The following is a 12743-nucleotide window of genomic DNA, read 5'->3' as shown; positions in this document are numbered from 1 at the left end:
AGCTTGTAAAGTTCTTACCTCTTTTTGGTTTTTGTTTGTTTTTATTTTTTTTTTAGACAGCATCTTGCTCTCACCCAGGCTGGAGTGCAGTGGTGCGATTTCAGCTCACTGCAACCTCCATCTCCTGGGTTCAAGCCATTCTTATGCCTCAGCTTCCTGAGTAGCTGGCACTACAGGTGCACCACATTTTGTATTTTTAGTAGAGATGGGGTTTTGTCATGTTGGCCAGACTGGTCTCAAACTCCTGGCCTCAAATGATCTGCCCACCTGAGCCTCCCAAAATGCTGGGATTACAGGCGTGAGAGGCCGCACCCAGCCATATCTCTCTCTCTTTGAATGTTAAGCAATCTATGGAGTTTCAGCATTTAAGTCTTAGTTGAGGCCTTTCTGAGTCTACAGAGAGGATGACTAATACTGTGTTACCCGTCTGATCAGAATTTTCTAATTGCTTTTCATCTCACTCAGTGAAGAACGAAGCTTTTACAGTGACCTGCAAAGTTTTCCAGGATTTGCCACCCCCAAGTCCATTACGTCTCTGATTTTTCCTGATACTTGGCCCCTTGCTCTCTGGGCTCCAGGTACCCTGGCATTACCAGCATGCCACACAGGTACTTACCCCAAGGTGTTTGTACCTGCTGTTTCCTCTGCCTGTAGCTCTCTTCCCAGATGTCCTCATGGCTTGTCAAGACATGCTTTCTCCATGAGCCTTCCTAGACCAGCAGTCTAAAGCTACAGACCTTTCCTCTATACTCCCCAGCCCTTTCATGCTGGCTGTTTCACCATACCGCCATCTATTTTCTTTGCTTATAAAACCCGACCTACTCCAAAAGAATGTACGCTTCTCTAAATCAGGAAACTGGAGGAGTCTGTCTTGTTCACCAGTATATCTCCAGCACTTAAAGCAGTCCCTGACACACAGTGGGTGCTAAAAAATTGTTGGTAATTGAAAAATAGATGTTACCGTTTTGGCCTCTGTGCTGGGTCACCTTGCACTTTCTTCCTTGGGTGGAAAGTCCCAAAGCAATGTCTCCATGGCTTGCTTGACTTTGGGACAATGCTGGCTTAAAGGTGATAGGTTGGGTGGTTGAAGGAAATGTCACCAACAACAGGAACCAGCATTTGCAGCACTTGGTGACACCAGGCTGGCATACACATGTGCAACTTTTACACCTCCTCTATTTACCCTCTGGCACCTTTTTCTAGATGTGAGAACTAATCAATAAATCAATGATAATGAATATGAAAGCATTTTTATGAACTATAAAATGCTTTGCAAATGTTAATTACATTGGACTTTAGAATGAATTGTTATGTAATTCAAAATAGTTAAGTAATTTTCCAGGAAGAAAGGCTTTCTGAGTCAGCTTCTCTGCACGTCTTTTTATATGTGAATGCTGCTCTTCCCCATCTGCGCCCTATGGACTGGGACCAAGAATACAGCTACGAGCTGAAGCCTAAACTGTCCAGGATGAGATAGGTGAAAGCTAATCAGTTAACGCCTGGGTCTAAGGAATGTGTTTTCCCTGTGCATAAGACTTCTCAAATCCCAGGTAGCTGAGACAGTGTAGGGCAAATAAAATGCAGGTTGGTCTGTTTAATCTCTAAATAACTAATTTTGGAAAACTTAGGCAGCTTACAGCAAAAGTATCATTCTTGTTGGGTTCTAGTAATTCCCATGACCCAGATTAGTTTATTTACCAATAGAAAAGCTTAGGGATTTTATACTGTTGGTGAACATGGATGAACCTAATAGTCTTGTTTGCTTTCAAATTATCCTTGTAAAAATAATCAGGTTCTTCTTTGCCCCATGATCTCCTTAAGGTTAGGCCATGTAGAGAAGAAGAGAAGCAAATGAGATAAAATGGCAGGATATACATATTGTCTCTCTCTCTCTCTCTCTGTCTCTCTGTCTCTCTCTCTCTCTCTCTCTCTCTCTCTCTCTCTCTGTGTCTCTCTCTATCTCTATCTCTATCTCTGCCTCATACTAGAGCATTTAAGAACAGTAGCTCTGAAATCAGACTGCAGACTTTTTGGTCTCAAATTCTAGATGTGTGACCCTAGACAGATTTCTGAATTTGTCTGAGCCCCAGCCTCTCCATTTGGGATAGTAATGGAATTTCCCTCCTCGGGTTACTTTAAAGATCACATGAGGTAATTGATGGAGTGGTTATCCCTGGCTCACAGTAAGTGCTCAGTTCATGTTAGTTGTGTTACTGTTGATGGAAATCCTAGTAATAATCAAAGACAGGCAGGAAGTAAAGCAATTTCAGAAATGGATAAAGAAAAGGAGAGATAGGAGACACCGTCTTAGAGAGCTATTAAATGTACTGAAAGGATCCTAGTATAGTAGTGTGAGCTCATGCTGTATTATACAATGCATATTAGATAATGCATGTAATAATTATTAGAGCTTGTAAATATTTTTTGACTGCTATACCTTCCAGATTGACCAGGAAGAGATGCCTAGTGCATGATATGTTGTCTGTGTCAGGATGAGCTGCTGTAGCCAACCACGCCCCGCACTGCCCCCAGCTTGGCAAAGGCTCTAAGACAGCATGACATGTTTAACCCAGGCACCTAGTGCAGCTGAGCCTTGACACACTTAGAAGAAGGTGGCCTCCCAAAGCATCCACGTGTTCTTTTGTTTTCCATTTAACACATGATATGCAAACTCCTAGGCACTGGCATGTGGCAGTGAGAGAGGCTGATGACATCCCTGTCCTCTTGGAGCTCTGCTAAGTAGGGGAGACAGAAAATGTCAATTCCATGAATGGTAGTGATATATTTATAATTCAATAAGTACCAGGAAAGAGAATTGAAGAATTAGAATTATAGTAAGGGATCTGACCTAGAGTGAGGTGTCCAGAAAGACCAGTTTGAGGAAGAGTGGCAAGGAGGACAGAGCCAAGTCAAGAGGGAGAGGGACTACAGAGTGGCCCAGGAATGGGGATCAGCATTAGGAAGGAAGGAACTGAGGCCTAAAGAGAATTTTAGCTCAGAGTTGGAAGAGTACAGGGACTGGGTAGAGGAGGGCCCTGAGAGGTCAGCTGGATCCTGTAGGTCCTTTGCCAAGGATTTTCTTTAAAAAATATATATTTTTGTTGTTATTGTAAAGTACATATAATGTAAACTCTACTACCTTGACTATTTTTAAGTGTACAGTTCAGTGGTGGTGTACAATCACCAACACCATCCATCTCCATAACTAATCTTGTAAAACTGAAACTCTATATCCATTAAACAAAAGCTCCTGATTCCCCTTTCATCCAGCCCCTGGCAACCACCATTCTACTTTTCAACTCTGTGCGTTTGACTACTCTAAGTACCTCATATCAGTAGAATCACACAACATTTGTCTGTCTGTGACTGACTTATTTCACCTAACGCAATATTCCCAAGATTCATCCATGTCGTAGTATATGCTAGAATTTCCTTCCTCTTTAAGGCTGAATAATATTCTGTTGTTTGTATGTAACACATTTTGCTTATCCATTCATCCATCAATAGACATTTGGGTTCTTCTGCATTTTAACTATTGTGAATAATACTGCAATAAAAATGGGTGTATAAATACTTCTTTGAGACCCCACTTTCAATTATTTTACGCATATACCCTGAAGTGAAATTGCTGGATCATACGGTAATTGAGTCTAATTTTTTGAGGAGCTACCATACTGGATGCTAAAGAGTTTCAAGTTGAAATTTAGAACAGTCAGAAGCCTTTGGTAGATTTTAAATAGGGAATGGAGTTGAATTAGAGAAGACTAGTGGAAATAGAGCTAGTTACACACTCAGATTTTAGAATACCTCTGCATTAGATTGCAAGCGATATGCAAAGAGGTATCTTGTCTTTTTAAAAATTTCCCCAAATCCCTTTTCCTTTTCTCTAAACCATTTTCAATACCAAGTGGGCCTCTGTTAGTGGGGGTTAAAGTGGGCCTAAGTAATACTGAGCTGTAGTTAACATCTCAGCAGCTTTGTTTACCCATCTGAAATGTAGCCAGCAGAGAACACTTTGCTAGTTATTCACAGAGCTTTGACATCCTTGAATGAAAGCAGTTCAGCCTGGATGAATACATGTATGGCCATAATTATCTCCTTTTTGGACTACAGAACCCATTTGGGCTATTTTTCCCTCTTTTTTTTTTTCTTTTAATTTCTCCTCTCTCAATCTTACAGTGCTCACTCTTTCATTATTAGGAACCAGCTCTGACTGTGCCAGCCAGCTATAAATGGAATGCCATCATATTTGAGAGTAGTTCATCATTTTCATAATTTTGTCAAGTGTCCACTGTAAGAAGGAGGAAGAAACAGTGTTTAGTCCAGTATCACTCCCATAGGCATAAGTGCTCTCCTTCTCTTTTTTGTTTTTACTTCTTCCAATTTAGTGATTTGTGAAGTGAATGAGGGAGAGGCCCACTTTTTCCTATTATAACCACGGATTTTTTCCCCTACAGTGACTTCATTTTGGGTTGAATTTTCTGAGGAAGAAGAATGCCTTTTTAGCGTAGGTTGGACTTGCCCTGGTGGTGTGGGAGCAGGAGAAAGCTGGGGTTGGGAGTATGGACTCTGCAGACTTCATTCCCCTCCTGGCTTTGCCCTTCATTAGCTGTGTAACCTCGAGTCAATTACTTACCTTCTCAGTGCTTCTCTTTCCTCATTTGTAAAGTGATAATGATAGTGGTACCTGCCTGCCTCAGACGGTTCTCCCGTTAGGAGGCACTGTGTAGAGGTACCCACCGTGAGCACTCAATTAATTATTCCAAGCTTCCTGTCTGGCTGCTCACTAGATAACCATTCCCAGGAAGATGTTAAATGTGGTTGGTGAGCCAGGCCTCAGTCAGTACACAGAGCAATTTATCTGACACCCTCATTCTGGTGCCACCACTGGGGCAGTCCAGCAACCTGTGTCCATGGCCCTGACGGGTGTTCTCGACAGAGGCCTCCTCAGTGCTGTTTGCAGCAGTCCTGCCTCACCGAGTCCGGGTAGTATCCAGGCAACACAGAGTCTGACTTGGTAGAAAACATGCCGTGAGTGGCGGTGGGGATTCCCTCCACCATCCCCTGTTATATACTAAGGATGGAGTTGAGGCTGGTGAAAAGAACCAAATTAACAACCCTGGAAACCAAACTTGTCTGGTTAGCCACAAAACAGTGTTGTTCCAGCAGCTTCATTTCCAGCTAATCCTCTTCAGCCCTAGAGCTTGGAGCTTCCCTGAGAGGGTAGTAGAGAGGAGGGTGATATTGACTGCAGCTTAGGTACCCACCCACTTACCTATAATATTTTCAGAATTGGTCATCTCAGGCCTACCCCAGCACCTGCCTGTGTTCTGCAGAAGATGCACTCTAAGGTCATGATCCAGTCCCTAGTCCTAAGGTATTTGTGAACAGGGGAGCAGCTGGTGTAGAAATGTCCCATGGGATTGACCATGACATATCTCTCAGAGGAGAGAGCTCGGTTTGGCCTCCAGTGGTCAGTGGAGTGCTCAGAACTGTTCTTTGGAGGGTGGTGGGCTTTATATGGTGGGGGAGAACTTGCCAGGCAGGCTAGGGGCATGATGTTGTTGGTGTCATGAAGGGAGAGTGAGTTTGGTGGCTTTGCTTTGGCTCCATGTGAGGCTTTCAGCCTGTTGTACCGGAAGTGCTTATAGGGAAGTGATAGAAAATAAGTGCAATGGCCAGGTGTAGTGGCTCACGCCTGTAGTCCCAGCACTTGGGAGGCCGAGGCGGGTGGATCACCTGAGGTCAGGAGTTCGAGACCAACCTGGCCAATATGATGAAACTCCGTCTCTGCTAAAAATACAAAAGTTAGCAAGGTGTGGTGGTACGCACCTGTAATCCCAGCTACTCTGGAGGCTGAGGTAGGAGAATTGTTTGAACCTGGGAGGCGGAGGTTGCAGTGAGCTGAGATCACGGCATTGCGCTCCAGCATGGTCAACAAGAGTGAAACTTCGTCTCAAAAAACAACAACAACAACAACAAAAGAAAGAAAAGAAGCACTGTTATGATTTCAGGTTTTCTATAGATTCAAAGTATTTCATAATTTTTTTTACACAAAAGAATGAAAAGAGGAGAAATACAAATAGGTAGGGTATAGAAGTCTTTGAAATATAAGTGGAGAAGATGCAACCTCTTGCCCCAAGCAGAAGCAGGCCACTAGGGGTTCCTGGACAGGATACCAAGTGAAACTACCAACTAACAATGTGGCTTTAAATTGGCACTTGCTGCTGCTGCTACCACTTTCGTCAGAACTACCTCGACAGCCACCATGACAAGAGCAGATGTCATTTATTAAGTCATTATTTCATGCCAAGGGATTTACTTGCAGAATCATACTTAATCAGCCTTTCAAGTTTACAAGCTACAAGCTACAATACGTAGCTTGCCCCAGTTTTATATGTGAGGGAACAGGGTTAGAGAGGCCAGGTGACTTGCCTGCTGCCATCCAGCTGGTAATGTCCGTCTGACTCCAACTACTGTGCTATGATCTCCCTTAGCTTTATTGTCCAGGCTTGCAAATTGGAGAGAATGTTTGCACTTTATACCTCTATAGCAGTGTTTCTCAAATAGTAGTTCATGGCATATAAGTGGCTCATGAAAACAATGTATTGGATAAACATAGAATCGAATAGGATAGGATAGGAATAGAAAATATCAGAATGTGTCATACTTACTATGCCTGAAAACTTTTGTTTCTGATATGGTGTAGGGGTGTGTGCCTGTCTGTTTATGTATGTGTGTATTGCTTGGTAAAATATACTTCCTACCTTGGGTCATTGTCGGAAAGTTTGAGCGCTACTGTTGTAGAGTTATTATGTAGGTCAGATAAACATAAAAAGTTGTAGAACTTTTTAAAAAAGTCTAAAACGCTCTGTAAGCCTAAGTTCCTGTTTAATATTGGATGCTGAAGCAAACAAGTAAGGGATGGGGTGGGTAAGTGGGATGGGCTGTTGCTCCACCCCTCCAACCCATGGCACACTGCAAATCTGTCACTACATTGTATCCAGTGGAGCCAGTACTCCTCTTTGATATTTTTCAACACAGCACTCTAGGCCTCAAGATGAAACTTATCTGCAACCCCTACAATAAGCTTATGTATTGTTGGAATACTTTAGGACCAGTCTGGTGTTTTAAAGTACTACTTAGCACTTATAGAGCTCTGGCTCTTGTTTAAACTCTAGGAAAACAGTTGTGATCCCTTTGACAACCTGGGGGTCTCTGCCTTACAAGCCCCACAAGGGTTGGCTACTGTCTATGCCCATCATAATGCTCCCTCTGCCACCCTCCTCACCACCATCTTTATCTGGAAGTGATTTACCTCCTTCTGCCTCTCAAAGGATATCAGACCAAAACAGCATCTCCATCTATTTCCCCTTAAAGCAAAGGTGGCAAGAGTCCCCTCTGCCAAGGCCATGTCCATGGAACATGCTCTTTCCTCATTGATTCCAGTTCATGTGGGAACTGCCTGGAACATGGGGTACATATACCTCCCCACCCCCAACAACTGCCCTAAAGTCATGCCCCTCAGGAGATCCACTGCTTCTCAGTGGATGCAGCCATTCTGATGATCACAGAAGAAATCTCCCAAGTGAATGTCACATGCAAAACTTTTTCTCTGCAGCATCCAGAGGAAGCCTATAGAATTGGCAGTTCTTTCAAAAGACATTATAGCCCATGGACGTAGGGATCTGAAAGGCATGCGTCACAGACTCCTTCACTGCAGTGTGAAGTGTACAAGAAACTTCCCTGTGTAGATTTTAAGTCAAGACTCAACATGACATTCTGAGCCGTGTGAGGAGGAACTCAGACAGCTCAATTTAAAAAAACAGCAGGTTCTCTGTGTTTTATAGACCTTGCTAATGAACGAGTCCCGTGGCCCCTGCTGGACCGGCTCCCCAGTGCTCTGCCAGCCTGTTTCTCACACATCTGTAAATTCATCCAGCTATAATGGATGGCTGGTGCCTGCAGAGGCTGAGGTCTAGGCCTTTCTGTCCGGGATACATAGAGATCTCAAGCCATTAATAATTCATTCTGGAGTAATGAACATAGCTGTACCAAGTTGTGAGCAGTAATAATCAAGTGACAGATCAATTTATTACTTCAGTGTGCCGAAAGATAATGGTCATTAATAATGAAAGGTGTAACTACGCCCTCCCCCCCAAAAAAAGTTTCCTAAGACTTGGATCAATATGTCTTTTAAGTTCTAAAATAACATGGATCATTAAAAGGGAAATGAATTATGCTGGGTAACCTCAAGCTTATTTATATTCAGAGTTGCTAATCCAGAATTACAATATCTTTTTTCCAAATGCCTTTGGGCACTGGGGCCTGCAAATCAGAGTAATTATTACTCATTAATTAAGTCTAAGAAGTGGAACTAGCTCAATACTTTAAAAAGGGAGGTTGGGGGATAGTTGAGATACATTCCCCAAAAATCATCAACAATAATTTGAAGTTTAATGAGTAAGTAGCTGGGTTGGGAATAATTGTTTTAGGCCTACTCAGAAACTCCCCTCATCTTTTAATGCCTCAGTGAATGCTCATTATGCATCTCCTGTGCCAAGCAGTGTGCTCAGCACTGGTGCTACCAAATGACATACCATACTTCCTCTTCTCAGGCCTTGGTAGGGATGACAACACTGTGTAATAAATGCAGGAACAGGCCAACACGTCTGCCTTTTTTGGGAATAGAAGATTGGAGAAAGGTGAGAGGAAGGTACAGAAAGGAATGGGCCATTTGAGCTGAGCCTTGCATATTAGCAGCTTGCCAAGCAAAGAAAGCAGCAAAAGAACATTCCAGGCAGAGGAATGATAGGGACAAAGGCAGAGAGGTATGGAAGTGGAATGAGAGTGAAAAGTGGATTAGTATGATAATTACCACATATCCCATGCATTATCACATTTAATCTGTACAACATTCACATGAAGTAGGTATGTTATTCACCTAACCTCTTCTTTTTTTTAAAGATGAGGAACCCAAAGCTTAGAAATATTGAGTCACTCTGCCCAGGGACCAAGAGCTGGGAAGTGGCACAGGAAGGCTTAGCGGTGATTTGAGGAAAGGTATGCTGTTTTATAAGAGTTCAGACTTTGTGTTAAAAATAGTCGGGTAGGCCAGGCACAGTGGCTCATGCCTACAATCCCAGCACTTGGGGAGGCCAAGCTGGGAGGGTCACTTGAGACTAGGAGTTCAAGACCAGCCTAGGCAACGTAGCAAGACTCTGTCTCTACAGAAAAATTTAAAAACTATCCAGGTGTGGTGGTGGTAGCTACTCAGGAGGCTGAGGCAGGAAGACCTCTTGAGCCCAGGAGTGTGAGGGTACAGTGAACTATGATCATGCCACTGCACTCCAGCCTGGATGACAGAGAAAGGCCTTGTTTGTTTAAAAAAAAAAAAAAAAAAAAAGAAGAAAGAAAGAAAAACAGTGGGGCCCATGACAGGTTTACAGTCATCATGATCAGAACAATTAAACAATGGCATTGCTAACCATTCACATATGCCATGCTGTTGTGTTCTCGCCAGGGGAGGTTTGAGAGCTGAGTTTTAGGTGGAGCTGCTGATAGCAGGGAGGATAAGGCTGAAGTTAGAGGTTCTTGGGTCAGGAACCCTAGTTAGGAGGCTGTTGCTTTAGTCAGATGTAGTGTGGAGAAGCCTGACAGAGAAAAATGATTGTCGTCTAAACCATGTTATTTTTCTACTGGTCTACAATTTGAAGATACTTTCATAAAAAAAAAATAGCTTGTTGATTCACTTGCACACGGGACTTTTGTGACAAGAGGGTAAGTTTAATGACTTAGCTCTTTTGGGAGGGGAAGTATAAGGACTTAGAATTCCCTTCCCACACAGAGGAGCTGATGTTGAAAGTAGTGATGTTAAAAGCAGCTTGTAAATATACATACTTGCCGATTGACTGATGCACAGAACCAAAGTTTCTCCCCCTTGCCAGGTCAGAATTTGACTATCTGCATTAATCGTCAGACTGGAAATGTGATGTGATTCTGGGTAGAATGGAAAACATAAGTAAAACCAGGAGACTCGGCAAGAACTAAGAAAATGTTTATAAAATATTCTTTATGTGGACCAGAAACAGGCCAGTCTGCCTGCTGCAGGTGTTGCTTAGCAATCAAAAAGCAAATCCTCTTTCTAACTGGCCTGTGCCACAGTTAAAGTTTCATAAACCTAACCATGCTCTGCCCACCTTTAGAGGAGAAAGTTAAACTCTTAGCCCTAAAAAAATTATAGAAAAATACACATCTGCTAATAAAATTGGTTGATACAGTATTTCAATAAAGACTCAGTTTAAAAACCAGCACTTAAGGCAGTATAATCTCTTTTCTTCCTTAAAAAAAAAAAAATGTATACCAGAGAAACAGTGAGAAACACTGCAGGCATTTATAGAATTGTGTGAAAAAGTACTCCATATAAATAGCACTAAATGCTAGGGAGGTAGGTCTGTGCAAACTGCCTATCTCTACCCAATTTGTCTCTAGTTTCAAGTTAGTAATGAATAGCTTCCTTCTTGTAACAGGTGATTTAGGAGAGTTCTTGATATTTTCTCAACAAAACCGAATGGCATTAACTTTTAACTTATTTGTTGCCAGTAGATGATTTATATGTTTTTATACATGGGGCCAGCAAGTGAACAATTGAGTTTTATTGCTGTGTCCTGGTGGCCTGCGTATGGTGTTCAGATACATCTTTTGAGTAGTTGTTTATTCAAAAATATGCCTATGTCTTTAGCAAATTACTCAGACCTAGCAACTGTTGACCCTGTGTGTTTGTTAGACTTTGAGTATGTGACAATATAAACACAGCCATATAGATGAATATACACTAGTGCATTTTTATTTCTGTTTATGCCACATTTCACTTAATGTGCACCACATTTCACTTAATGTGAGCCACATGTTTAATCTGATCAGCCTTTAATACTTTACATCTAAAGTGCAGAATTTCCTTACTTGGTTTTAAATATCCAGATCTGCCCGTTTAAAAAATTATGTCTATTTTGTGCTTATGTTTGCAAATGTATTAAAGCCATCAAGTGGTTTTCCATTTGCCATGGAGAAAAATGCTAATGATCGCAGTTTAAGCAGCTGCCAAGTACATAAATTGTAATTAAGAGGGATTAGCAGTTACCTGGACTTGCAAAACAGGGATTCAGATGTTCAAAGGTTAGTAATTTGGCAGATAGTTGCTTTGGTTGGTTGGTTGTTCTAGGCAAAATGGAAATGATAAAGAGTGTCATATCCTGAAATAGCAAATTAACCTGGATGCTGGAGATTTCTGAAATGTGGTAGATTTTCTGACTCCTGTGGCATCTGATGATGTCCCAAGTTCTGGCTCCTACAGATGAGGAGTCTGTAGATAGGAAGATAGGAAGGGTACAGGGAGGTTGGTATCTCTGTGTACACAATTTCTCTCACTGGTACCTTTTCTTTTCCTTCCTTCCAGTGTTGCTAACAACCACAAGCAGAATTTGATGACGGTGGCAAACCTTGGCGTAGTGTTTGGACCCACTCTGCTGAGGCCTCAGGAAGAAACAGTAGCCGCCATCATGGACATCAAATTTCAGAACATTGTCATTGAGATCCTAATCGAAAACCATGAAAAGGTAATATGTAATTGATCACTTGCAGTGAAGAATGTACTTGGGGGGAAGCTGCATTGGAATTGACCTTCAGAGTTGACTCAGATTTGCATTGCCATCGCTCTTACACTGTCACGATGATGAAGTTGCTGGTGCTGGTAATGATGGTGGTGATGGTGGTGATGATAACGTAAGGGTGGTGGTAAAGGTGTCAACCGTGGTAGTTACAACGACAACAGCAGTGGTTATGGTGGCGGCAGTGGTGGGTAAAATTGATTGAGCATTCTGTGCCAGGAACTGTGTTAAATACTTTATATATATATTGTTATTTTATCCTCACAACAATTCAATGAAGGAAGTACTCTTATGAGCCTCGTTTTGGAAACACCTTTTGCCCATTTCTTACTTGATTGTTTTCTTACGAATTTTATGAGTTTTTTAAATTTAGGGATATTGAACTTTCTTCACTTGTGTTGCAAATATTTTTACCTATAGTTTGCCTTTCAATTTTATAAATGGGGTTGTATTTTTTATACAGTTTGTGTGCGTGTGTTTTTATGGTCTGTCTTTTCTTTTGGGGAATTGGGGTTCCTAGTCTTTCTGTTGAAGGTTTTCCTCATCCCCCAATTTGAAGAATGTTCATGCAGAGCTGCCCTTATGAAACTGGGGAGGGGACATAAAGCTTCAGTCCTCTGACCCACTTCATTGCTCTTACACACACATCCCTATGAAGCTTCTCAGAACTTGTGCAGGGTTCCCTAAAGCACCATTTGGCAGCAACAAATCTGGAATCTAATAAAAAATGCTGTTCCTCTTAAATAAAAACTTTGCCTAGAATGGCAAATTAATCATGCACAGTAACTCCAGAATCTGACCATGCCTCACCACCTACACTGATAATGTTGTAAGCCACCACTACGTCTTGTCTGACTATTTACAAGAGCCTCCTAATTTGTTTCTTTCTTCTACCCTTGGCCTGTCAATTCTGGTATCAGTCACCAGAATGAGACTTTTTAAAATGTTAAGTCAGATAGTATCAGTTGTCTGCTAAGAACCATCCAGTGGCTTCCCATTTCATACATTCGCCCACATAGTCTCTGTCCTCTTACTGTTACTATCTGATCTCATCTCCTGCATCTCTCCTATAGCCAT

At 42.0% G+C, this 12743-nt stretch overlaps 1 protein-coding gene across 8 annotated transcripts in view; it reads left to right on the top strand.

Moving 5' to 3' along the window:
- ARHGAP26 (Rho GTPase activating protein 26) overlaps positions 1-12743 on the top strand; it is a 466949-nt gene that overhangs the window by 341679 nt on the left and 112527 nt on the right. For all 8 annotated transcript variants that reach the window (XM_050794915.1, XM_050794913.1, XM_050794910.1 and 5 more), the window contains exon 18: positions 11456-11615. In XM_050794915.1, the coding sequence (XP_050650872.1) occupies positions 11456-11615 (160 nt within the window). The remainder of the gene's footprint in view (positions 1-11455; positions 11616-12743) is intronic.

The sequence above is a fragment of the Macaca thibetana genome, chromosome 6 (assembly GCF_024542745.1).
Source record: "Macaca thibetana thibetana isolate TM-01 chromosome 6, ASM2454274v1, whole genome shotgun sequence".
NCBI classification, from domain to species: Eukaryota; Metazoa; Chordata; class Mammalia; order Primates; family Cercopithecidae; genus Macaca; species Macaca thibetana.
Note: the sequence above shows the minus strand (reverse complement) of the source record. Positions and strands in the feature narration are given on the sequence as shown.